Source organism: Podarcis cretensis (genome assembly GCF_951804945.1).
Source record: "Podarcis cretensis genome assembly, chromosome: 7".
NCBI lineage: Eukaryota > Metazoa > Chordata > Lepidosauria > Squamata > Lacertidae > Podarcis > Podarcis cretensis.
This window is the reverse complement of record NC_137176.1, coordinates 90,854,228-90,880,772: the sequence shown is the minus strand read 5'-3', so window position 1 is coordinate 90,880,772 and position 26,545 is coordinate 90,854,228. Positions and strand designations below refer to the sequence as shown.

General features: G+C 48.3%; 2 protein-coding genes across 4 annotated transcripts in view; one reads left to right on the top strand and one right to left on the bottom strand.

Moving 5' to 3' along the window:
* Positions 1-19,741, top strand: part of ARHGAP39 (Rho GTPase activating protein 39) — a 218,779-nt gene extending 199,038 nt beyond the window's left edge. For all 3 annotated transcript variants that reach the window (XM_079984210.1, XM_079984211.1, XM_079984209.1), the window contains 4 exons: positions 2,842-3,041; positions 4,568-4,659; positions 9,449-9,618; positions 11,674-19,741. In XM_079984210.1, the coding sequence (XP_079840336.1) occupies positions 2,842-3,041; positions 4,568-4,659; positions 9,449-9,618; positions 11,674-11,868 (657 nt within the window). In that variant the 3' untranslated portion in view covers positions 11,869-19,741. The remainder of the gene's footprint in view (positions 1-2,841; positions 3,042-4,567; positions 4,660-9,448; positions 9,619-11,673) is intronic.
* A 2,076-nt stretch (positions 19,742-21,817) lies between these two features.
* Positions 21,818-26,545, bottom strand: part of RHPN1 (rhophilin Rho GTPase binding protein 1) — a 62,374-nt gene continuing 57,646 nt past the window's right edge. Inside the window, exon 15 of the mRNA XM_079984313.1 lies at positions 21,818-26,524. Within this exon, the coding sequence (XP_079840439.1) occupies positions 26,297-26,524 (228 nt within the window). The 3' untranslated portion in view covers positions 21,818-26,296. The remainder of the gene's footprint in view (positions 26,525-26,545) is intronic.

Below are 26,545 nucleotides of genomic sequence, written 5' to 3'. Positions count from 1 at the left end.
CTGGGTTTCCCCAGCCACTCTGGGCGGCATACAGCATATATAAAAACATAATAACATTATATCCTCCATTTCTGCCACACACACCCTTATAGGCAGCCAGTTCACACTCTTGACCTTACTTTCCGTCCTTGCCTCCTTCTGTTCACGTGAACTATGTTGACCCCTCCCAGCATGAGAGTGTTGCCCTCACTCTGTCACCCTGGAGGTTTTGCATCCATGCAAAATATGCCCTTGTTGTTTATTCCCTCCTCCAGCAGCACCCTCTCCTCCCTGCCCTTCTGCAAAGCAGCCCTTTCGCCTCTTCTGAACCAGCCTTCCCAGCTCCTTCTTCCTCCTCCTTCCCTCCCAGACCACTGCTGCCCCTCTGTGGCCGAAGGCTGGATGGCTGCACAGAGAAGGCTTTTCTCACACGCCTCGATTTGGAGTGTGCTCCTGGAGCTAATAATTGCAGAAGTGTCCCCAAGTGTCATCAAGTTCGACCCCCGCGCACTGCCCGGGGTGGAATTTGAACCCATGACCCTAAGATTAAGATTCTCGTGCTCTACTGAGTGAGCTGTCCCGGATCCATTGCAGATTCTCAAAGAGCTTTTTTTAAAGGGATGGGTGAAGATGCTGAGTTGGCCGTTGGCTGCCCTGTTTGAGCCTCTCCCCTGCTTCTGCAAAGCCTCCAGCAACCCCATACAACTTAAAGGTAAAGGGTAAAGGGACCTGTTATGTACTGAGTTGAATAGGATCCAGAATGCAGCAGTCTGATTGGTCCGCAGGAGCCACCCAATCCAATTCCAGGTGGAAGTGAATCCGCAACCTGATTGGCTTACAGGAGAATCCCATAATTAGCCAATCAAGTGGGGCCCATTGTGTAAATAATGTATATAAAGCAGACATTTCGGGAAAACTTCCATTCCTCACTACTCTGAGCTGAATAAAGAGCATGAAATCCACACTCCGAGTATATTTCAGAACCCATGGCTGTTGGGTCCAGCTGTGGACGACTCTGGGGTTGTGGCACTCATCTCGCTTTACTGGCCGAGGGAGCCGGCGTACAACTTCCGGGTCATGTGGCCAGCATGACTAAGCTGCTTCTGGTGAACCAGAGCAGCGCACGGAAACGCCGTTTACCTTCCCGCCGGAGTGGTACCTATTTATCTACTTGCGCTCTGATGTGCTTTTGAACTGCTAGGTTGGCAGGAGCAGGGACCGAGCAACGGGAGCTCACCCCGTCATGGGGATTCGAACCGCCGACCTTCTGATCGGCAAGCCCTAAGCTCTGTGGTTTAACCCACAGCGCCACCCGCATCCTTCCCAACAACTTACCAAGGTGTTAAACAGGCTCCTGGCATCTCCAGCTGTTTCGTGAGTCTCTTTGAGTTGGGAAAAAACCCATCCCCAAACCACTAACAACTTCAATAAATAAAACAAATAAAGGCAAAGGTGGCATACATAATTTCCCCCTCCTTATTTTATCCTCACAACAACCCTGTGAGATAGGCTAGGCCGAGAAAGAATGACTGCCCAAGGCCACATGCAGTGAGCTTCCTGGCCAAGCGGGGATTCGAACCCCAGTCTCCCAGGTCCTAGTCTGACACTCTAGCCACCAAGCCATCGCTGGCTTGCAGATTCCTTCCTTGAGTGTTTCCGCCTGGCTGAAATGTGTCCTGGAACTTTGAAAAAGGTTCCCCACGCCTGGCTAGGGCTGTTCCCTCCTTTCCCTTTCCTATTCCTCTCTGATCCTTTCCTGGCTCCCTCGGTGTCAGGATTCTCGCCGGGTCGGCGTCATGCGAGAGGACGAGATGGCGGGACAGTGTTCTCGAAGCTACGAACATGATTTTGACCAAACTGCGGGAGGCAGTGGAAGACAGGAGGGCCTGGCGTGCTCTGGTCCAGGGGGTCATGAAGAGTCGGACATGACTAAATGACTAAACAACAACAACAACAAGGCGTCATGTGTCTCCAAAGAGTCCAGCATGCCAAGGGCACCGTGAGAAGCGCCTGGGAATTATAGGGACAGAACTACCTAAATTATACAAAAAATTATTTATTTTATTTTATTTTTAAATTTTTTTAATGATTTTTCAAATTTGTAACAAACATAAACAACATTAAAAATTACAATATAAAAAACAAGCAAACAAACATTTATCCTAACTATTATAATCATACTTTTATAACTATTATTAAATGACTTCCTCAAATCCCTCAAGCCGAGTTTCCATGTGGCTCATCGTAGCAGTTTTCCAATACCAATTTCCAATAAAATTAACTTAATCAATTAACATCTTTATTTCTTATCCTATTCACTTATATCCATAATATTATTATTATTAAATTGTGTAAAAAATGATTTATGTACATGACTATAGCGGCAAGAATGTTACTTGCCCCAAAATGGAAAGAAGTCCCAGCGAAGGAAGAATGGATACAAAAACTTACGGAATATGCAGAAATGGCAAAACTTACCGGAAGAATAAGAAATCAAGATAATAAACTTTTTTTATCAAAGAATGGAAATGGCTTATTGAATATTTACGGATAAATTGTAAACAGATAAAAACACTGGCAGGATTATTGTAAAAACCTTGCAGCCATACAAGGGTATATATATTTGAGAAATAAATGAGTTAAATTAATTTGGATATGCAGAAGATAATAAGAATAAATTTAAGGAACTGCAGAAAGAGGGGGAAGTGAAATTTATATATCTGAAAAGCATAAATAAAATTTAAAAAGAAGAAGAAAACGAGAAGTGTCATGATTAGGTCACATCCTGCGTTCCAGCGCCCAGAGGCACCTCTCTGAGCTGGATCTTGTGCCTCCGCTCACACCGACCGCCTTCCCTTTCAGGGCTTGAAGAAGCCAAACATCGAAGAGATCCGGCACGCCAAGAACGCCGTCTTCAGCCCTTCCATGTTCGGCAGCTCCCTGCAAGAGATCATGAACATGCAGAAGGAGAGGTACCCCGACCGCCAGCTCCCATGGGTGCAGACGCGGCTGTCGGAGGAGGTGCTGGCCTTGAACGGAGACCAGACCGAGGGCATCTTCAGGTAAGGTTCACCTTGCCCTGGGGCAGCGCCCTTGGGGCAAACAGTTGAGCTGGGTTCCAGTCTGCTGGCTCCTTTAGCATTTACTGTATTTTTGCTCCATAGGATCCACATTTTCCTTCCCAAAAAGTAAGGGGAAATGTGTGTGCATCTTACGGAGCGAATGCAGGGGAGAGGCAGGAAAGCCCCCAAGAGCCTCACACAAGCTCCACGGGCTTTTCCCCGAGGAGGGAGAAGGGACTGACGTAGCAAGTCCCTTCTCCCTCCTCGTAGAAAAGCCCACAGGAGCCACACATTCCTTAAAGGGTGCGCGGCTCCTGTGGGCTTTTGCGGGAGGTGGGGGTATTGCAGCCCCTCCGGCCGGGATCCATCCCACTCGCTGTCTTGGCTTCTTTAGCTGTGCGCAACCTCTCCAGTCAGGATGGATCCCGCTCGCTGTCTTGGCTTCTTTGCCCTTTTGGGCTGGGGGGGGGGGATAAGATTTTTTTTCTTGATTTCCCCCTCTAAAAACTAGGTGCGCCTTAAGGTCTGGTGCGCCTTATGGAGCGAAAAATACGGTATTTTAGGGGAAACTCCATGCCCGGTGGTCTGCAAGAACCATTGTCCCGTGAGCTTTGCCCAGAAGCCATAAAATCCACATTAGACCAAGCTAGATGCGGCACGCTTTCTCTCTTACGTAGATAGCAGCCTTGGGGTGGCATGAGACGGGGAAGGAAGGAGAGTTGAGTTGAGCTGCAGGAGTCAGCCCCCGAAATGCAAATAGCAGCTTCAGAGAGGCGATGGAAATCGAATAGGTCATCACGCCTGGTTTGGCCCTGAGGCTGTGAGCCGCTTCGCACGCAGCCCTAAGCCAAACACTGCCACTGCCCATGGTCTTTCGCTGGGTAGATTTAAAGAAACATATATTAACACATTTTCGTTGGATAGTGTTAGCATCACAGTGAATCCTGAAATGGCAACGTGACTGGATTGGAATTTCTTACCTGCACCTCGTCTCTTGTTTTATTTAATTCTACATGTGTTTTTCACGGTTTCCGTGTTGTTGAAAATAAAGAAACAGATTAAAAAAGCAACGCTATGGTTTAGCACGAGCACGTGGACCTCCCTCAGAGGAGATTTTGGCCAACTTGCTCCTCTTGCTGTCCTGCTATTAACTAAGCCACGGTTTCGCTTAGCACGCCATCTGAAGCTGGGGTTGTGATTTCTCTTGCTCCAGACAAACCTCAGGCTCTAACCAAGGTTTGTTGCAACTCATGGTTGATATGGCATTCTGATGCACCCCATGGTTTAGCTCACAGCAGTACAGCAGCGGGAGACATGGGAGAGGAGCGATGAGGCCATAACCTTGGCTCTGGGAATCCTCACACTCGTGCATTCACGCTAAACAATGGTTTGGCTTTGCGTTACATGCAAAGCAGCTCTTGAGTCATAAGAGCATAAGAAGAGACCTGGATCAGGCCAAGGAGCCTTCTAGTCCATCACCCACTCTCTTCTATTTCTTTGGGGTGTCCCTTTCTTCCCTTCTGCAGAGTCCCTGGAGACATCGATGAGGTCAACGCCCTCAAGCTGCAGGTCGACCAGTGGAAAATCCCCACCGGCTTGGAAGACCCTCACGTCCCCGGTGAGGAGAAGGGACTCCCCTCCCTCCTTCCCTCCAGCCTCAAAGCCCCTGGGTAGCCAGGGACAGGGGCTTGGGGGGGCGGTTCTGCCTTTAAGAGCTGGCATGGCATAGTGGTTAGGGTGCCACGCTGAGAGCTGAGAGACCAGGGTTTCGGTTTTTAAAAATAATCATCATCATCATTTTTTCAATACAAACAACAACCGCAAAAGACACTACAACAAAAACCATAATAGCAATAACAACACAATTTGACAATTCAGATTTAAATACACTGATATACCTATGACTGCACCCTTTTAACAATATTTTCCTACCTCTCTCTCCTCCCCCCACTTCCCGCCTTATCGCTTAAATATTCATTCCAGATTTCTTCATATTTATCCATTCTTAATTTGCGTCGACATGTAATTTGTTCATATGTAGCTAATCTGTCCATATTATCAATCCATGTGCTCAGTGGAATCTTTTTGTGGCTCTTCCAATTCATCAAAACAAGTTTTTTTGCTTCTAATATAGCACAGTACATCCATATATTTTTTTTACACCTTGAACTCTCCGACGTTTCCAGAATATAATTTAGAATTAAATTCAATACCCCTAAATAACAATTTCTTTTTATTACTCTTACCATAAATATCCCCACCTCACCCCAAAACGATCTTATGATCGGGCAGTTAATCATCATGTGTACTAAGTTCACATTTTTACTCCCACATCTCCAGCAGTTGTCTGCACTTGTTATTTTCTTCTGCTGGAGTCCAGTGGACTCTGAATATTATTTTCTGTTGAATAAGTCTTAGTCTTAGATCCATAGAGGCTATTTCTGTTGATTTTATACTTGACTCCCATATATATCATTTGTTATCTGTACCCCTAACTCTTCACTTCATTTTTGTCTATCATATTCTAAATGATATTTCTTCCTGTTGCTCAAATCCCCACTACGCCATGAAACTTACCGGGTGGCCGTGGGCCAGTCTCTGCCTCTCAGCCTGGCCTACCTCACAGGGTTGTGGTGATGATAAAATGGGGAGAAAGAGAAGCATGTACTCCCCCAATCTGCTTGGGGAAGAGGGTGGGATATAAGTGCAACCAATCATTTTCTTGGGGCACCTCTTGTTCTTCTGCCTTATCAGCCAGGAAGCTAAAATGAGTTATTCAGTTACCTGTTGCCTGTGGAGAGTGGAAAATACTTTGCAGGTGATCAAATAGAGCATGCATTACAAAACATTGGTCTCCCCGTCGCCCCTCTCATTTATCTCACACTAGTGGGGTAGGAGAGGTGATAAAAATGCCAATGTGTTTCACATCAGCAACCAATGCGCCCCATTGGTTTCAGATGGTACATGTTTAGACAGGTCCAAAAAAATCGGGACACAAATTTCCATGACCTGCTAGTGGTTGTGGTGGCTCATTTACCAAAAGTAGTAGTAGTAGTAGTAGTAATAATAATAATTTATTATTTGTACCCCGCCCATCTGGCTGGGTTTTCCCAGCCACTCTGGGCGGCTTCCAACAAGGATTAAAAATACATCAAAATGTCACACATTAAAAACTTCCCTGAACAGGGCTGCCTTCAGATGTCTTCTAAATGTCAGGTAGTTGTTTATTTCCTTGACATCTGACGGGAGGGCATTCCACAGGGCAGGTGCCACTACTGAGAAGGCCCTCTGCCTGGTTCCCTGTAACTTGGCTTCTCGCAGTGAGGGGACCACCAGAAGGCCCTTGGCGCTGGATCTCAGTGTCCGGGCAGAACGATGGGGGTGGAGACGCTCCTTCAGGTATACTGGGCCTTTGAGGCCTTTTAGGGCTTTCAAGGTCAGCACCAACACTTTGAATTGTGCTCGGAAACGTACTGAGAGCCAATGTAGGTGTTATATGGTCTCGATGGCCGCCCCCAGTTTCCGAGTCACCTTCAAAGGTAGCCCCACGTAGAGCGCATTGCAGTAGTCCAAGCGGGAGAGCATGCACCACTCTGGCAAGACAGTCTGCAGCCATTTGGGATCTCATCCTGCGTACCAGCTGCCCTGGATACAGAATTGACCTGTGCATCCATGGACAGCTGTGAGTCCAAAATGACTCCCAGACCCTTCCTTCAGACCTGGTTAACTCTGAAAGTGTATACTTTATTTTGACCCAACTAAACTTCCTGATGTGTACTGTCCTCTAGGAGGCTTAGATTGGTCAGAAATGGGCCTGTGTGTGTCATTGGAATTCTACTCAATATGATCCAGATCCCAACATATACTTAGCCGAGTAACAACTTAAACCCGTTGCAGGATTCCCCAAAAAATAGACCAGAGGCAATTATATTTATTATTATTATTATTATTATTATTATTATTATTATTAATATTTATTAGAGTTTCCAAATTAATACCAAAAAAAACAAAAATACACAAAAAATGACAAAAATACAAAGATACAAAATTAAAATTAAAAAACAGTTAAAACAAATATAATTTCCATTACTTATTTCCATTAACTTGTTTCCCAGACCTTCTCTCACCTTCCCCTTTTGTATTCCAGTTCAAATTTTTAACTCAGCAAATCCTTATTATAACTTATTATAACTTATTATAACTTATTGCTCAACCTTTACATTACAGCTGGTAACCACTTAATTTCTGTCCAACATCCCTCTAATGTCCATTGATTTTGCAATGCCGCTGCAAATAGTCTTTAAATTTCTTCCAGTCTTCTTCCGCCAACTCTTTTCCCTGGTCTCGGATTCTGCCGGTCATTTCTGCTAGTCCCATATAGTCTATCACCTTCATCTGCCATTCTTCCAGAGTGGGTAAATCTTGTGTCTTCCAATACTTCGCGATGAGTATTCTTGCTGCTGTTGTTGCATACATAAAGAAAGTTCTATCTTTCTTTAGCACCAATTGGCTGACCATGCCCAGAAGAAAGGCCTCTGGTTTCTTAAGGAAGGTATATTTAAATACCTTTTTCAGTTCATTATAGATCATTTCCCAGAAAGTCTTAATCTTTGGGCACGTCCAACAAAGGTGAAAGAATGTACCTTCAGTCTCTTTACATTTCCAGCATTTGTTATCGGGCAAATGATAAATTTTTGTAAGCTTGACTGGGGTTATGTACCACCTATATATCATTTTCATTATATTCTCTCTTAAGGCATTACATGCCGTAAATTTCAAACCGGTGGTCCATAACTGTTCCCAGTCAGCAAACATAATATTATGTCCAACATCCTGTGCCCATTTAATCATAGCAGACTTCACCGTTTCATCTTGGGTGTTCCATTTCAGCAGCAGGTTATACATCTTTGACAAAATCTTAGTTTTGGGTTCTAACAATTCTGTTTCTAATTTTGATTTTTCCACCTGGAATCCTATTTTCTTGTCCAATTTATAAGCCTCCATTATCTGATAATAATGATGCCAGTCTCGCACTTTTTTTTTAGTTTCTCAAAACTCTGCAATTTCAATTTGTCTCCCTCTTGTTCCAAAATTTCCCAATATTTTGGCCATTTGGCTTCCACAGAGGCAATTGTATTTCATCCAGCAGAGCTTTACTGCATAGTGGGCATAAATCCAATACATTCAGGATTGGCACTATCCATAAGAAATCCAGTTGCTGCAGACTTAACTCAAACTTACAATAACTTATAATAAGACTAAACCTTAACACTGTATACACAACACCACACCAGAAGGAAAAGAGATAGAAAGGGAAAGAGTGAAACCCAGGCTCCTTCTGGCCTCTTATTATAGTCAGCATGACCTTGAAGAAGAGACAGCCACCCAATCTTAAACAACTCCTAACCCACAATAATACTACAACCAGACTTAACACGGACACTGGCACCAGAGCCTGCAATAAACCCAGATGCCAACTTTGCTGCCACATACACCCAGACAACACCATTACTGGCCCCAACAACATCACACATACCATCTCGGGACTATTTAATTGCTCATCGTCTAACATTGTGTATGCCATCAAATGCCAACAGTGTCCTTCAGCTCTCTATATTGGACAAACAGGCCAAACCTTACGCCAAAGAATAAACGGACATAAATCTGACATCAGGAACCGCAAGACAGAGAAACCAGTAGGAGAACACTTCAATCTCCCAGGACATTCTATACAAGATCTCAAAGTAGCTGTTCTATTACAAAGGAATTTCAGAAATAGACTGGAAAGAGAAGCTGCTGAATTGCAACTTATCACCAAACTTAAAACCATGGAGAGACCTGGTCTGAACAAAGACACTGGATTCTTATCTCATTATACATGACAAAGCCATTTTTCACCTTCTCACCCCTTGCTTTTTCCTGTAAGACCTATTGCAGTCATTAAGAGTCGTCAACAGGCTCATCACAGCTATCTGCCAATCACCCAATCCCACCACCCTTCTGAGTAATACCCCTCCCCACCTTCTCACTATATAGAAGGGTCTGGTGACTTCTGTTTCAGTGTATCTGAAGAAGTGTGCATGCACACGAAAGCTCATACCAAGAACTAACTTAGTTGGTCTTTAAGGTGCTACTGGAAAGGATTTTTTTATTTTGTTTTGAAGAAGAGATTTCAGGACCAGCTGTACTCAGCTTCTCTGAAGGAATAACCCAAACATCAAGAACCTTCTGCTTGCTTCTTTCACACAGAGAAGCTTCCAGAACCCTCTTGAATGAAGCAGAATAGGAACGATCTCTACACATCAGATCAATACTTTCTGCACTAAGAAATGCAAACTGACAGTGTGGCTCGGCCTCTTTCTTCCCTGTCCGACCCCCCACCCCCACCTAATTCCCCTCCCCTGCAGCCTCCTTGCTGAAACTCTGGTATCGAGAGCTGGAGGAGCCCCTGATCCCCCACGACTTCTACGAACAGTGCATCACCCACTACGAGAACCCCGAAGCCGCGATTGCCGTTGTCCACTCCATGCCCAGGATCAACAAGATGGTGCTCTGCTACCTCATCCGCTTCCTCCAGGTAAGGAGGATCCAGCCCTGGCAGAGAGTGGCCCATGGAGAGTTACACAGGCTCTCGCCCCATGTCCTCTACCAACCTTCGTTTTTTTTAGACCTGTGGTTCCCAAAGTGGGCATGGCTGACCCTCTGGATGGGGGTGGGAATACCCAGGGGGTGCCAGACATGGTGATTTAAGACCCCTGCTCAGTGACTTTAAACCCTATGTTGGGGAAATGGCATCACTTCGTCAAGCCCATCCATCGCATTGCGAGTTTGCTGAGCCGTGAAAGAGTTACTGAATGTAGTGTCTTAAGACTATCAGAATTTGAGAAGCAGACATCATTGTGTCAAGTTTATCCGTTTTGTTTAATTCATTAAACTGAATAGTTTTAATTGGGCTTTGGATAAATGCACAATGAATTGTTACTCTTTCAAATTGGATTGTGTTATCTTCCTTAGCGGGTTGTGCAAATTGCTATTCTGAATAAAGTTTTTGACAGGATACAGTAGGACTGGATTGGGTAGCAGGCACTGGGAATGAGTTTATGGTCCCGAGGAGGAGGAGGTTGCCCAAGAAAGATTGGGAACCACTGGGTTGGATCAACCTTTGCCAACCAGGTGCTCTCCAGCTCCTTTGCTCTGGGTTTTCTGATGCACATTCCTAGCAGATAGCCATTGTGATTAGTAGCCACTGATAGACTTATCCTCAATAAACCTCCCTTTTAAAGACATCAGAGCCACTGGCCAGCTTTAGGGCTGGGTGATACATCAAGATATCGTCCAACACTGGATTGAAGCCCATATCGTGATAATGGTTTCATAATTTCTGACCTGGTCGTATATTGTGAATCATGATGTTAGTTAATGCTGGGTGATATACTGTGTGAAACTGGCTTTAAGCCCATATCCTGGTACAGTCAAACGTAATCTCTTCTCAAACGTAATCCGTTCTGGAAGCCCATTGGGCTTCCAAAATGTTCGACAACCAAGTTCGCGGCTTCCGATTGGTTGCAGGAGCTTCCTACCCTCAGATGTTCGGCTTCCGAAAAACATCAGAAAACCAGAGCATTTACTTCCAGGTTTGTGGCATTCAGGAGACGAAACGTTCCAAAATGGAGGCGTTCAGTATCTGAGGTTTGACTGTATTGGTTTCACAATTTTTGCCCTGGCGATATATCGCAAACCGTGTGTGTGCCATGCAAAAAGCACAATGTAGGGAAACCATGTGGGAAGCCAGCTAATGCCTAGCTCCATCCTTATTTCAAACATTGTGATACAGTGGTCCCTCTGGATGCGAACGGGATCCGTTCTGGAGCCCTGTTCGCATCCTGAAGCATGAAGCAAATGCAACCCACATCTGCGCGTGTGCGGGTTGCGATTTGCTGCTTCCGTGCATGCGCATGGCGTCATTTTGAGCGTCTGCGCATGCGCAAGCTGTGATACCCGGAAGTAACGTGTTCCGTTACTTCTGGGTCGCTGTGGAGCGCAACCCGAAAATGCTTAACCCGAAGCTACTTCAACCTGAGGTATGACTGTATATGAGTATGTTGTGATATTTAGCTGGTAATCTATCACAATGTTGAAAACCAGGGGTCACCCAGCCCTAATCAAAACAACACCTTTCTTAGCTTACAAACAGGATGGGTTTGTGGCTGCCTACCATAACGCCAAGGTGGCGCTATGGGTTAAACCACAGAGCCTAGGGCTTGCTGATCAGAAGGTTGGCGGTTCGAATCCCCGCAACAGGGTAAGCTCCCGTTGCTCGGTCCCTGCTCCTGCCAACCTAGCAGTTTGAAAGCACATCGAAAGTGCATGTAGATAAATAGGTACCGCTCTGGCAGGAAGGTAAACGGCGTTTCCGTGCGCTGCTCTGGTTCACCAGAAGTGGCTTAGTCATGCTGGCCACATGACCCACAACAACTATCTGTAGATAAACGCTGGCTCCCTCGGCCAGTAAAGCGAGATGAGCGCCATACCCCAAAGTCGGTCACGACTGGACCTAATGCTCAGGGGTCCCTTTACCCCTTTACCTTTACCATAACGCCTCTCCTTTCTCCCTCCCCTCCCCCCCCACCAGGTGTTTGTGCAGCCGGCCAACGTGGCAGTCACCAAAATGGACGTCAACAACCTGGCCATGGTGATGGCCCCCAACTGCCTGCGCTGCCAGTCGGATGACCCGCGCATCATTTTCGAGAACACCCGCAAGGAAATGTCCTTTATCCGGGTACTGATCCAGCACTTGGACACGAGCTTCATGGAAGGGGTCCTATAGCGTTGGTGCCAGCGAGCCCAAACAGAACTGGGCGTATCGCCGACCCGTCAAAAGCCCCACCACCACCACCACCCCAAACCTCCACCCCAGAGCCAGACGGTCCACAAGAACTGTTCTTGACGCAGCAAAGGAAACGTCCTTTCGGCACCCGGGCAGAGAGAGAGAGAGAAAGGGAGGTCGCTCCGGGTTTTGCCCGCCCGGCCTGCCTCTCTGGCGAGCCGCTGGGGTGCACGGCGTTCCCCTGCTGCTTCTGCTGTGGACAAAATGACCCACACTGCCCCACAGCAGCCCCCTGCCTGGAAACAGAGCAGCCCAGTCGTTGGGACGAACAGCAGGAGTTCCTCGCAGGATAGTTCTGATCCGGAGAGTCTGCATTAATGGGCAACCTGGCAAGATTCAGGTGAACTGTGGGGTTGAGCAGGGAGAGGCAGGAGACTGCCTTCCTCCTCCCCAACCTGCACTTTTTTGGGGGGCGAAGGGGTCAGGACAGGAGTTGGGGGTTGGCGTGGAGCATAAAGGCAGCTGAGGGAGTGTTTGGGTCCAGCACGGGGCCTCTGATTTCCAAGGTGGCCCTTTTGAGACCAGAGGAGAGGCCCCCAGAGGGCGAGGGCATCACGCAGAAGGTGGAAGGAGGGTGCCCCCCGCCCGCAGGTCAGATCCCCATTAGTCCAGACCCTCTTGAGGCGAAGGTGGTTGCCTGTCAGGTAAGACAGGTACTCCTGCTGCTACGTCAACCGGAGACCCCTGGGCCCATCTTCCCAGGCTGTCTCCCACACAGGACGGGCCTGGCGGGAGTTGTAGTTCAGGCTGGCCACCTCCCACCCGAGGCGCCGGGTCGAACGAACGCGAGGGACGGAGCCACGCAGACCTGGGCGCCCTTTTTGGCGCAGTCCTCCCACCCCGTTTCCCTTCCCTCTTCCAGCACAGTCACTGCCAAAAGGGGCCAAAGCCATGGTCTCCCCAACACTTTCTCCCCCCTCTCTCTCCCAACGCCCCAGAGAATGGGCCGGTTATGCTGTCAGGCCCCCACCGTGGGATTTCGGAGCTGGCTACTGAGAAACATTCTGCTGTGTTGCTGCGCCCCGTCCAGAACCCTCAGCCTCCTTTGGCTATCTGTGCAGCCTGCCCCCAATTTCTGCGTGGGGCAGCCAAGGCCCACAGACTCTCCTTTCTGCGCGTCTCCTGGAATGGCTGGTTAAATTTGGGTTGCATCTCTTGTTGGTTGGGTTGGGAAAAGGGGTCCCAGACTGTGTCTGTGCTCCCCACTTAACAGAAGGGCTGGCGTTTTCCCTCCGCCGCATGCAAACTTCAGTTTTGGGAGCCATCTCGGCATTAAAGAAGCGTTGAATCGGGGTGCGGGAGGCATTTCCACACAGGTCGACTTTGCAGGCCAGCCAGGCCACCCATTGCACTTTGAACCCTGGGTTTGTGTCATGCGTAAGACTCCTTTCCCCTAAATTCTTGCTTTCTGGCGGCCGTTCTCAATGAAGGCCCCGCAACCCTTGTTTCCTAAGGAGGCTTAAAAACTGCTTTCTTTCCGTTGGGGTGAGCTGTGGACTTTGCTCCCCCTTTCCAAAACGTTACCACCTAAGGGGGAGAAACAAAAGCACATTTTCGGGGAAAGCCTTCCCAGCACTGAGAACCTGGGCATATTTTGGCTTGCTGTCCTACATAACTATTTCTCGCCTTTTGGAGTAGCATCTTTGCAGGAGTCTTCTCATATTATTCCAGCAGAGGCAAGTTTTCTGCGAGGAAAACACCTCCCAAAATTTCAGGGCGATAAAGTAACCCCGTCTCCTCGAAGTGTTTGAGGATGCCTCTGCCTCGAGCTGTGTGGAAAGGCCTCCCATCCACTCTAACACTGCCAAGAACAGACGTTTTCTTTTATGGATGCTATATACACCCCAGAGCCCCTGGGATGTGGGGTGGGGATTTGGGGTGTGTGTCAGAAGTCTGTGACGGCTGCCGTAAGGAGACACTTGGCACCCCCTTGCCCTGCCTGCCGAGCGGTTCCATGGCCACCCCTAACAGGCTTGGATTATTATAACAAAAACGGGGTGTGGGTGATCTTGTGTCTCACAAGGGGGCACAGGAGGCTGGACTAGATGGGGGGCGCAGAGCGGAAACAGCCCCTCCGGAGGCCAGTGCTCCCACTTACACCGAAGTTTCTTCCACACCGCTGGCCTTCGTCACTCAGAGGGGGGGTCCTCCGCCGTCTGCGGAAGCCCCCTCGTTGCTTCCAGAGAACTGGCATGCCGATTCTCAAACAGAGCTTCCCCATCTCACGATGGCTGTTTTGGGCAAGGCTGCAGTGGGGCGTCTGGGCAACCACTGCCAGCACAAGAGGGTTTCCTCTCGTGCTCAGATGTCAGGCACGCTCGGGAGTTGCATGCCGGCTGCTCTGCGTGGCTCTCGATCTAGAGAAAGTGCCTTTATCCAACACAGAGAATCGGCCAGGCCTCCCGCCAACCCCCGGGTGTACAGTCGCTTCTTAAAAAACACCCAAGCGTCTCAGAAGAGAGACTTCCTTGCCTTCAGTAGCTCCTTCGCTTCCTCCCCTCTTTCTTTTGCCTGTTCTTGGCATGTCGGAATATGGGTGCAAGAAGCGTGTCTTATTTCAGCAGCGGGGTGGGGTCTGTGTAACTCATTGCCACAGGACGCTGCAGTTGCACAAGCCTAAAGGGTTTTTGCAGAAGGCCTCGGTGAGAGGGTCCATGAATGGCGGCCAGGGAGGGCAAACGGCGCCTCTGTAGTCTGGGGAAGTCAAAGGTGCTTTTTCCCTCTGAAAGCATAAACTTTGGGGGTGAAAGCGAGCGGGAGCCATATATGGAGGCAACGTCGAGTGTGAGGATTGCAAGTTGGAGGTGGAAGGAGAGTCGGGGACTTTTAGTAGAGTTTGGGGGAGAAGAAACCTCTTTTGCCAGAGCAGCTGTCTGCGTCGATACCCTGCGTCGCCCCAAAATGGGAGCACAAGCCTTCCAGCCAAATCACCCAGGGGGGTATCCTCCTCTCCTGCCCTAGGGCCGCAGCACCCCCCACCCTTCCCCCAGGGACCCATTGCTGTAGACCCATCCCTTGGCCCCAAGAAGCTGAGCGAGACTCTGGAATCAGAGCTCACAGAGAGAAGTGATGACATCCATGGTGGCACAGCAGTGCCCTGGCATACTCAGGGCAGTCGGGACGGGCGTGGAAGTGGCGTTTACCTTCCGGGTGACCTTTTTTGTTGTCAAAAGAGACGACCCGTTGGCTTTTCCATTTGGGGAACCCTAAGGAACTTCCTTGGGCTTCCTTGACGAGAAGAACAATAGCGGGGAGCAAACTGCCTCCAAAGACAGTGGTCGTCTTCTCCCCGTGTGGTTTCAGCCAGGGCAGTGGGAGTATCCTGTGCGCCATTTTGGATGGCCCCGGTCAACGGCCGGTCTTAGCAGCCCGAGCTGTGATTCAGAGGACGGCATTGAATTCTCTGTAACTCCACAGACTGATTTAGGAAAGGGGATCTTGGAGAGTTAAATGTGGCATCGCAGATCCGCTTGTTGCTGAACAGCATCTCCCATCATCACTGACTGTTGGCCATGCAACTGGGCCTGATGGGAGTTGAAGTTTAGCCACATCTGGATGGCCACAGGTTAGCCCCCCCCTCCCCGTCGCAGATGTGTCCGTTCCCCAGGAGAAACTTTGCCTGTGCAATCTTCCAGGGCCAGAGGGTTTCTGCCTCCCCTCCGCTCAGCCAGTAAGAATTTATTATATAGAGGTTTAAAGGGTTAAAAAAATCCATTATAAATTTGCTAACAACATAGTTTTAATCCAGAGGTGTATATATATCTTATTACCCATCACTGGGGCTCTTTATTTGTATGGGGGTTGGGGTGGGAAATGCTCTAAACTCTATCTTTGCTATTTATTTTATTGCTGTTCAGGGTGGGGAATGGCTTCCTTGAGTTTGACCAAAAATATATTTATTCCCCCACCCACACCCACCCTTTTTCTGGTGACGAGAGCTTTCTAATTAAGATTAAAGGATTAAATATCACCCATCTACAGTCTGCATTTGGCATTTCGCTGTAGCTGCAGAAACTTTCTAGTCCTTTAAAGCAAAAACGCAACAGCAAGGTGGTTGAGAGAAGGTAACCATTATCAGGAGAAAAAGGTGGAATTTGGTGAAGAGTCAGTCCCCACCCCTTGCTTCATTGCCTTTCCTGGGATGGGGGGCTGCAACTCCATGCCCACCCCGCTTTCCCTTTGCATCCAACTCCCGCTTCTTTGGTTAATTTCCAAGCCTATTTTCCATTAAGTTATTTTGGTGAATGAAGGTAACTTTGCTGCCATTCCGGGAAACCGGCCAACCTTTCTTATGGAGTGGTGGCCAGTTCTGACTGTGTGTTTCGCACCCCTCGCTTCGACAATCCATCCACACTTAAAACTGCAAAGGCAGCCTGCTGCGATGTGCGTCTTGCTTTTCACCCTTAGGAGTCACTGTGGACTAGCACCTTGGTGTCATGCCCAAACTGCTCCCACCTACCTATCCCAAGTTGCTAGCAACACTTGCTCTCCCTCTCTGCTCTGCAGGAAAGTCAGGGCAGCTTACTGAGTGCACCTAGGCTTATTGCAACTACCTACCGCTGTCCAAATTTGAGGAACCCTCAGTTGTTCTTCTTCTTCAGACACAGTGAGGAAAAGAAGGGGTTCATTGAGACAAGAATCCTGACTTGGTTTTGGACACCTCTTGAGCAAAGAACCTAATCTAAACAAGTGCCTTAACACCTTAATGGGCCATTGACAAAACTGTAGCCTGAGCCATTTACATTTGCAAATTCCAGTTTGTTTGAAATCCTAACTGCTTGGGAAATTGGGGGGGGGGCTGTTCAGCTTGCTCCCTCCTTTTTCCTCCTGGGAACTGGCACTGCAATTCACCCAGGTCTGCATCGTTTTCATACTTTTGGGGCAGTTGTTCCAAGAGACACTGCTGCAAATAAATAGCTTGGATCCCTTAATTTTATTTTATTTTTAAACTGAGAAATTCAGTCTGTGCCATAAATTTAACAGGAGGAACAGATGGGCAGATGAGACACATCCGCCACCAAGAGAGTCTAGGGATTGCAAGCATGTCTGTTTTCAAGAGACCACAGTATCTAAGGGGTCTTAGCTAAACAGCTCCAAACCATGCATTGGGCAAAGCAGTCTGAGGTCCAGAGGTGGGGGGAATATCCACCAGAGTTGAGCTGGAACCAAACAAAACCCAAATAGCAAGTGGGCAGCAGCAAATTGCAGGAGCAAATTGCTCAACTTTGCTGAAGCATCAGGGAAGGTCCAGGCGAGTTAGAAGTTTCAGGGAGGTGGAAGCTCAAAGCAGGCCTTTCAACAACAGTTGGAGGAGGACTCTTCTTCTGTCCTCCTTGAGAGCTTCCTGAAGGCATCTCTGACATGCCGCTGTGGGATTCAGGATCCTGGATTTTGGTCTTGTCCCGGTGGGGCTCTCTTTCCTCTCTTAGGATGAGCCATAAGAGTGCTTTGCCAGAGGAAACAGTTGTTCAGGATGCTCCTTTCTGAGCAACCGGTGGAGATCTTGCAAGGTGCAGTCCTTCTGTTTATTAAAAAAGCATGACGTCTCACTCTCCCCCACTACTCCCTGTAGTCGAGTCAGACGGTGTTTTTTCCATGCAAATTTAACATGACATAAAGTGGTCACGTACGGGTAGTAGCTATGGCTTCACAGGGCCCAATAGCTGATGCAAACATTTTTAGTTAGAAAACGAGTGATGAAAAATTTAAAAAGCAGACTGAAATGAACTGTGCTACAGCACAAAGGTCCTATACCCATTGGATTGAGCTCAACGAGGTTTGCTTGCAGTCAGGTTTAGTACAGGATTGCAGCTTCAGTTGTTTTCAGCAGGGCCCTGCCTCTCCTGGAAGCTGTCTCATTTTCATGACGACTTTCCACAAATGCTGCTTTTGCCAAGGTGGACACAAACCCAGTTGTTCGGTTCTTGAGCTCCATCCACTCAGCAAGGGGGTTGCTTTCTCCTTAGGAGTGTCTGAACGTGTCTTGGGTTCCTTCGGACCCTGCCGCGCACTCGCCAACCCACCAGCAGCGACCCAAGTTAATTATCTAAAATTGCTCCTTCAGCAAAACACAGACACAAACATAAACTTCGACTTATTCGTAAGTCTCTGGGATTAACCACTAATAGTTCCGTAGGATCAGGAAGGAGAGAGAAGACTCTGGAATTGGTGAGGAAGGGGATTCAGGCAGTGAGCTCTGTGCTTTGCCCCCTTAATCCCAAACAGCTGGACTCCCCTTGGCAGCTGCTCTCATTCTGGGCTGCAAAGACTTTCTGTTTGACCTACTTAGCATAGGCAGCAGAGGAGTGTAGGATTCGCCTTGTGCTAGCAAGTCTTTTGCAAGTAGAATTCTCTGCAAGCAAGGAAATGGATTCTCTCTCTCTTGTGGTGAACCGTTCATTAATCACCCTTATAAAATGTGGGGTCTTAGTCCAAACCTCGCTCCACAAAAGAGCACTCTCTGCCTGTGGCAGGTACCAGAAGTGATTCATTCACATCGCATCTCTTCACCCAGAGAGACCAGCTTAACGTTTCGAAAGGGTAAATTGTCTCCGTGTTGTTTCAGCACCAGAAACCGTTGCCATAATTAAATAATCTTAAGCCGTCACTGGTCCTGTGAGATATTGTAATACTTGCAGTATACAGTAGGATTTAAAAAACACAAAACAATACACATCCACACTGAACGGCAGGCCTTATTCTTGTCTGGTTTCTAAGAACGGGAGCATATAAATGTTTTAATGCCCTGGCGATGGGGTGTTGTCTGTGCTGACAAGGTGAGCGGCCTTGACGTGACTTGTGTCAAAATTGAGTGGCTTTTTGCCTTGGGATTCCAAAAAGGAATCAAACCACCTGAGTGCGGAAAAGACCTTGTAAACTGGCTACATGCACAATATCTGGGATTTGACTCTCGCCAAATCACCTGTGGCTCAGCACAGCTTGGGTCCTAACACATGCCAGTGTTCCCTGCAGCCCACTGTGTCATAATGATTTATAATAATTTACTGCTTGTACCCATCCCATCTGACCGGGTTGCCCCAGCCTCTCTGGGTGGCTAGGTCACTAACTCCCACATTGAGACGCGCAGAGCAGGACTTGAGTGTGTGAAATGCCAATGGCAGAGAAGAAACTAAGTACCGCTAAATCCGGGAGAGGAACCTAGTGCTGGGGTAGAGAGAGAGAGAGATTTGGCCTGGTCTCCTTTCCCAAGTTGGTTTTATTGCAAACTTGATTCCTACTTTGCAGGGGGCTGTGCTAAATGACCCGTTGGGTCCCTTCAGACTCTTCCGATTCTATGAAGTGTCTAGAACTGGAAACTATTGGAGACGGAGGTTCAATATAAGGGTTTTTCCCCTCTCTCCCTATTGATTGGTTTATCATTTTGATTTGCCGGGCGTGTTTGCCCATGCAGAAAACCAGAACATATTTGACTTACCGGATTGAGGTTGCTTGAACCCGTTTGGCCTTACAGTTGAGAGACGCAAGCGACTCCATGCTAACCTTCCCTTCCTCCCCACCTATTTGCAAAGCTGATCTCTCCCCACCCCACCCCACCCCCTCCGATCCCCCCAATCTTTTCCTCGGACAATCACCTCAGGCGCTGGGCAAGGGGCAAGCAAGGAAGGCCGTTGGCTCCCTTGTAGTGATGGCTGAATGGAGACGGGACGTTTCCTGGGGCCTCCCGTGGCAATTTAGAGGGGCAACCTACTGTGTAACGTTGTCTGACTAACTCTTGTAATTAAGAAGCATGGAAATGTAGAGGCAACTCCATGTTGTGTGAATAAAAGATGAATATGGACATCCTTTTGGGGAACCTCGTGTCGGATTCTTTTTTTTTTTTTACTTTTAAAAGAATAATAATCAGAAAGCACTACATATTCTCATTTTTAGAAAGCACATCGAGATTAAGCAATTGTGCAAAAGCAACAAAGAACTCAGCCAGAAACAAGAGCATGGTGGTGTTGGCCAACTCACCATCTTGCAGAATGCCTCTCCCTCTTTCTTTAGATTGTGTTGCCGAAACAAAGTGAAGCTGCATTTTGGGTCAAGTCAGACTGCAAGATCCATCTACAGTGGTGCCCTGCAAGACGAATGCCTCGCAAGACGAAAAACTCGCTAGACGAAAGGGTTTTCCGTTTTTTGAGGTGCTTCGCAAGACGAATTTCCCTATGGGCTTGCCTCGCAAGATGAAAACGTCTTGCGGGTTTGCTTCCTTTTTCGTAAAACCGTTAATACCCGGGGAATCCGTGCTCCGCAAGACGAAAAAATCGCAAGATGAAGCAACTCGCGGAATGAATTAATTTCGTCTTGCGAGGCACCCCCCTGTACCTTTCTGCTGGCCAATGAGGTCCAGCTGGGCTAGGAGGAAGCAACCTTCCCCAGCTCCACTACAGTGGTACCTCGGCTTACAGACCCTTCAGGTTACAGACTCCACTAACCCAGAAATAGTACCTCAGGTTAAGAACTTTGCTTCAGGGATTGTGCAGTGGCGGTGCGGCAGCAGTGGGAGGAACCATTAGCTAAAGTGGTACCTCAGGTTACGAACAGTTTCACGTTAAGAACGGACCTCCAGAATGAAGTAAGTTCTTAACCTGAGGTACCACTGTACTTGAAATGTTTCTTTAACCAGAGATTCACCTTTCATGTTCAGAGGGCTCATCCTCCTGCTCACCTGTTGACTCCTCCTTTGGAGCAAAACCCATACCCACTGAGCCACTTCCCTGGGGCAGAAGTATTGCTCTTAGAAGGTGGTGGGCTGTTGGAGGGCTTTCAAAAGAATGTTAAGGTAAAGGACCCCTGGACGGTTAAGTCCAGTCAAAGGCGACTATTGGGTTGCGACGCTCATCTTGCTTTCAGGCCAAGGGAGCCAGAGTTTGTCCACAGACAGCTTTCCGGGTCATGTGGCCAGCAGGACTAAACCGCTTCTGGTGCAACGGGACGCCATGACGGAAAAAAGAGCACACGGAAATGCCATTTACCTTCCCGCCAGAGTGATACCTATTTATCTACTTGCACTGGCATGCTTTCAAACTGCTAGGTTGGCAGGAGCAGGGACCGAGCAACAGGAGCTTGCCCCGGCACGGGGATTCAAACCGCTGACCTAATCGGCAAGCCCAAGAGGCTCAGTGGTTTAGACCAGTGTTCCCCAACCTTGGGCCTCCAGCTGTTTTTGGACTACAATTCCCATCATCCTTGACCACTGGTCTTGCTAGCGAGGGATGATGGGAGTTGTAGTCCAAAAACAGCTGGAGGCCCAAAGTTGGGGAACACTGGTTTAGACCACAGCACGACCCGCTCCCTATACAGAGGTTAAATGGCCAAGTGTCAAAGATGCTTTTAGTAGTGATTCCTGCATTGCAGGGGGTTCGACTAGATGACCCCTGGGGTCCCTTTCAACTACAGTTCCACAGCCAAACTAGCAATCAGATCTCTCTCTCTCTCTGGTTCCCAACTCTTAGAGCCCAGTACACAGTCTATTCCACGCAACAATGCAAGAATGTGCCTAGCCTCGAGTCTTCCTGGAAGAATGTGCTGCAAGTTGCACAAACGACTCCAGATGCAATGCGTGGGTTCCTCTCTCCCAGTCCCAAATCTCCCACCTGTGTGTGTCCCACGTGCAACCTGCCTTAGGTTGATTTTTAGTTCTCTGGCCAGGGCTTGATCTGCCCACCAAGATGTAGAACAGGAATGGTGTACCTTGCAGAAACTCCAGGTATCGGTGAACGTCAGCTACCAGCCAGTATGGCAGCTGATCAGGACTGGTGGGGTCTCAGACTTCCCAGTTTCTTCCAGCTGGGCCATGCTCCCCCTTCCAACAGTGCTTGGATGCTTGAAGACTGGCTGTAGTTACTTTGCAGGGAGAGAATACAAAGACAACTGCAGCGCATGCTCAGAGGCACTCTTTTTATTGCTATCGTCACATTTTCCAAGGCTGAAATCGGATACAAAGTAGGTCGTGGGGTTGAGCCCACGCTCATATTAACACTGTCAACGTTAAAGGTGGGCAGGGAAACGGATGTCTAAGCCCCTCTTTAGTTGAAAATACACACCTTCCCACATTTCCAATCCAAGTTTATACAATTCTTCATATCTGCGGTGTTTTCTTTCTCTTGCATCAGAAACTCAAGAATCCACATTAAGAAAACATAAGAATCGCCAGGCGCCAGGAAGCCGCAGCGAAAACACAAATCGAGCCCTATGTTGCTACTCAACACTTTGGCTCAAATTACCGTATTTTTTGCACCATAACACTCACTTTTTTCCTCCTAAAAAGTAAGGGGAAATGTCTGTGCATGTTATGGAGGGAATGTCTACGGGTGGCATGCCTACAGATTTTCCTCCTCTAAAAACTACGTGCGTGTTATGGTCAAGTGTGTGTTATAGAGCGAAAAATACGGTAAATTATTTCTCGTGGGTTCAGGAGTCCCAATCAGGAGAAAAGGAAAACATTCACTGAGGAAAAAAGCAGCGCTCCTGTTCTTTAAATGGACAACAACCAGGAATTTCTGCTACAGAAGAGCCACAGTGATACACAAGAGCTACTTAAAGTGGCTTCTGCCAAGCTGGTACCTTCCAGATGTTTTGTGCTACAACTCCCATCAGTCCCAATCAGCAAAGACTGATTGGAGTTCAAGTTCAAAACATCTGGCGGGTATGAGGTGGAGCAAGGGTGATTTAAAGCAATGGGGCTTTGCAGTTTAATGTGTTGGGCTGCCAAGGTTTCAATTTGCAGTTAGCAAATTGGACCCTTCATTTCCATGCTCTGAAAGGCTTAAACCTTACCTACACTTCCATCTGTAAACCCTCTTGGTGGCCACAAAAATGGGTGATCCCATCTGTTATGGAAAATGCTCCAGGATAAAATCCTTGCAAAAGGATTAAAAGAACAATGACCAGTATTTCCACCTATTCAAAAAATGAATAGCTGCATTGCAGAGGGTGGGTGGGTGTTTCTAAAGCAGGAGCTAATGTGGAAAATATCTGCCTTTTTTTTTTTAAAAAAAAGGTTTGGTTTATTAGATCAAGCTATAAATTATTTCCACATTTCACCAGCTAACAAAACAACCGAACCCCCGTGCAGTCTCTACAGATACTGAAAATGACAGCGGCTGCAGATTTTGGTCTCCAAAACGGCAGATAAAGGGAACCAACAGGAAAACGGGACAAAAGAAACCCATATGTGATGGTCGATACTCGTGTATCTTGCCTGCTGTGGCATCTGGGCTTCCTTACTTGAGCTGCCTGCAGCCATTTGGTCAGCTGGAAATATCACGTGGTTTTTTTTTGGGGGGGGGGACTGTTCTTTGTGAAATGCTGTGGGACAGATGTTGGGGTTGGGGTGGGCCTGCCTGGTGGCAGAAGGGGAGCCCTAACTGAGGTTCTGTTTTATGGGCCCAAAGCATCCTCTGATTTGGAGAACAAACCACTTTGGAGAGCCTTAGCCTCAAATCTCCTACCAGGATACTGCCCTATCCTGAGTCATCTAACTCAGCATTGTCTACACTGACCGGCAACAGCTCTCCAGGTTTTCAGATAGGGAGTCTCTCTTATTTGGTTTATTTGTTCCTCCGGTCCAGGAGTGACGACTCTGACTGGCAGTGGCTTTCCAAGGTCACAGCTCTTCAGCCATCACTTGCTACTTAAGACCCTTTTACCTAGTGATGCTGGGGATCGAATTCGAATCCGCATGCATTTCTCTTGCCAGCAACAATCGCAGAGGAGGCAAGCACACAAAACGTGCAGGTTCTCTTCCTCCCCTTCCCAAAAGTGCAACGGGAGAGGGTGGGCAAGCCTACTAGCAACAGCTAGAGTTCTCCAAATATTTTGTCAATTGCAGATGGGCGAGTCACTTGGCCAGAGATTCTTATTCCTATCAATTGCAAACGCCCAGTTCGTTTGGGTGAGATGAGCACCCTGGCTTCCTATCACTGCAAATGAAAATAGAATCGACCACCGGAATATTTTGCGCTTGCAAACTTCAGAGAAAAAGAGCCTCTCTCGTCCAGCATCTTGCTCTTGCTGTGGCCAATGAGATACCCAGGCGGAAGCTGGGCGCAAAACTCCCTGCCTACTTGCCAGCTGCTGTGCACAGAGGGGCACCGGATGAAACAGGCTGGTACCGTGCCTACTGGCAGAAGAGCTACTTTTGTTTCCAGCTTAATTATTTCCTTCCACCAGATTTGGGTGCAGGTTGGTGTTTTTTGTTTGTTTTAAAAAGGACACACACACCCCTGGAAAGGGGAATTCCCTAGGGGGCACTAAGGGGCAAGCGAGGCAGCACTGGAGGTGTAAACAGCTTTCAAACTTTGGGAAACTGGCACCACCAGCTCAAGTGCATCAATCTTCTTGAACCAATCGAACTCAATAGTTTTGATTGGATTTTGATTCAGCGATAGTGTTTTGAATTTTATTATTGTGTTATTGCCTTGGTGCAAACTGTTATTCTGAATAATGCTTTTTATAAGGTAGGGGGGCACTCGGGATGAGTTTATAGAACCAAGGTGGCGGTGGCCTTCTCCAAATTGGGAACCTCTGCTCCATGCTAACAGCAGGAGGCACCCCAGGCAAAAGGGGGAGCCCACCCCAAATTTATAGATGGAAGCTGTGTAGTAGACTTGCCTCGCTTTGTCACTTACATCACCATTGCCTACAGTGTGGGACGAAGACTGCTGCATGACGCAGAAGCAATTTGCAAACTGCGGATGAAGTACAGAAACAGGAAAGGGGAAAAAACCTGCTTGTGCCCTAATCTCAGTGGCTGCTGGAATATGCTGAAGTGCTTTCAGAAACCACTGGGCAACAGTGGCTTAAAGGTAAAGGGTAAAGGGGAAATCTGACCATTAGGTCCAGTCGTGACCAACTCTGGGGTTGCGGCGCTCATCTCGCTTTATTGGCCGAGGGAGCCGGCGTACAGCTTCCGGGTCATGTGGCCAGCAGGACTAAGCCGCTTCTGGCAAACCAGAGCAGCGGATGGAAACGCCGTTTACCTTCCCGCCGGAGCGGTACCTATTTATCTACTTGCACTTTGATGTGCTTTCAAACTGCTAGGTTGGCAGGAGCTGGGACCGAGCAATGGGAGCTCACCCCATCACAGGGATTCGAACCACCGACCTTCTGACCGGCAAGTCCTAGGCTCTGTGGTTTAACCCACAGCGCCACCCGCGTCCCAGTCGGCTTACACAGTGGCTTACAGAGCACCAAACCTCAACTTCCCTGGGCAGATGGGAGATTTGCGTCACTGGGCAAAAACTATTTCCAAAACGCCTGACATGTATTAACACCTGTGATAATCCTTACGAGTGACCCTGTAAGGCAGGTCAAGTATGACTCTCCAAGTTGTGGGTGGGATTCGGGGGCAAGAGAAAGGCTTGCCTAAGGCCACCGAGGTAAGCAGCTGGTGGCTGCAGAATCTGAACCATGGACTGCGTCTCTCAGACCCTCCAGCTGTGGATCTCAACACGCTTCTCAGGGAGCAAGTGCCATTATTAACATGCCTCCAAGTAAACATGTACAGGATTGCACAGTTAGCCTCTATGTTGCGTTCACGAGCCCAGAAAGATTGGTGAGCCCGAAGGCTCCTGCAGAGGAATGCCTATAATAACCAGGAGGTGCCCCAAATCATAGCACAAACCAGAGTTTACAAAGCCAGTTCAAACCACGGTTTTGGTTCTCCTTTGCGAGTGGCTCGTGATCCATGGTTCACTTTCAAAAATGGTTTGATATTTGCTTATTTGCCTCCCTTACGCTGCTTCCCTATAGGTGGAACTAAACTGAGTTATTTTGCTACAGGTGGGACTAAAAAACAAGCATTTTGTTCCTGTGACTCATCTCTGTTCATGGTCTTCCTAGGAGTGAGTTGAAACACCGAACGCAGAGAGGTTTGCAACACCAGGCCACGCAGAGCCGGGGCACCGTTTTCCAAGGACTGGACACAAATGCTTCTCTTACACGGCGCAAATCCAAAACGGCCACTTGCTCACTGCTATGACTCCAGCAATGCCTTGGGCAGGAGGAAACTAGAACGCTGCAACCAGGCATCTTGGTGCCCTCTGAACTTGCTGGCGTTGGAGGCTGTTTAGAAGGTGCGTTATTTGAAAGAGCTCTGCTTGGCATGCACTCTTGCCTCCGGCCGGATGCCCCCAGGAAAATGGGGCTTGCGGGCAGCAGTCCTCACCCTGCCACCTGGCCTTTGGAGCGACGCTGAGCCCCTCCTAGCCTCGAGTTCGAATTCCTTGCTTTTCAGAAGCCAGCCTCAGCAGAATCCTCGACTCCGCTGCCGCCTTGCACGCTCCAAAAATGCCAGTGGGGTGGGCATCCTCGGCCGGGAACCCGGCGCCTCATTCTCCCAGAGGCAGGAAGTGGGAGCCGCTCAGCAGGCCAGCTCATTGTCCCCCATGGCAGAGAAAGGGAGGCTGTAGCTGCTGCTGCTGCTGCTGTTTTTGCTTCGCTTGCTGCGTTTGCCCCATGCCAAGAGGGAGCTGGCGCCTTTGCTCTGCATCAGGGTCTTCCGGCAGTTCTCCTTGTTGCTTTTCAGGAGGCTGCTACTGCCGCCGCCACCAGCAACGCCAGGACCCATCGCTGAAGACTTCTTGTCCACCTTTCAAAGGGAGAAAAAAGA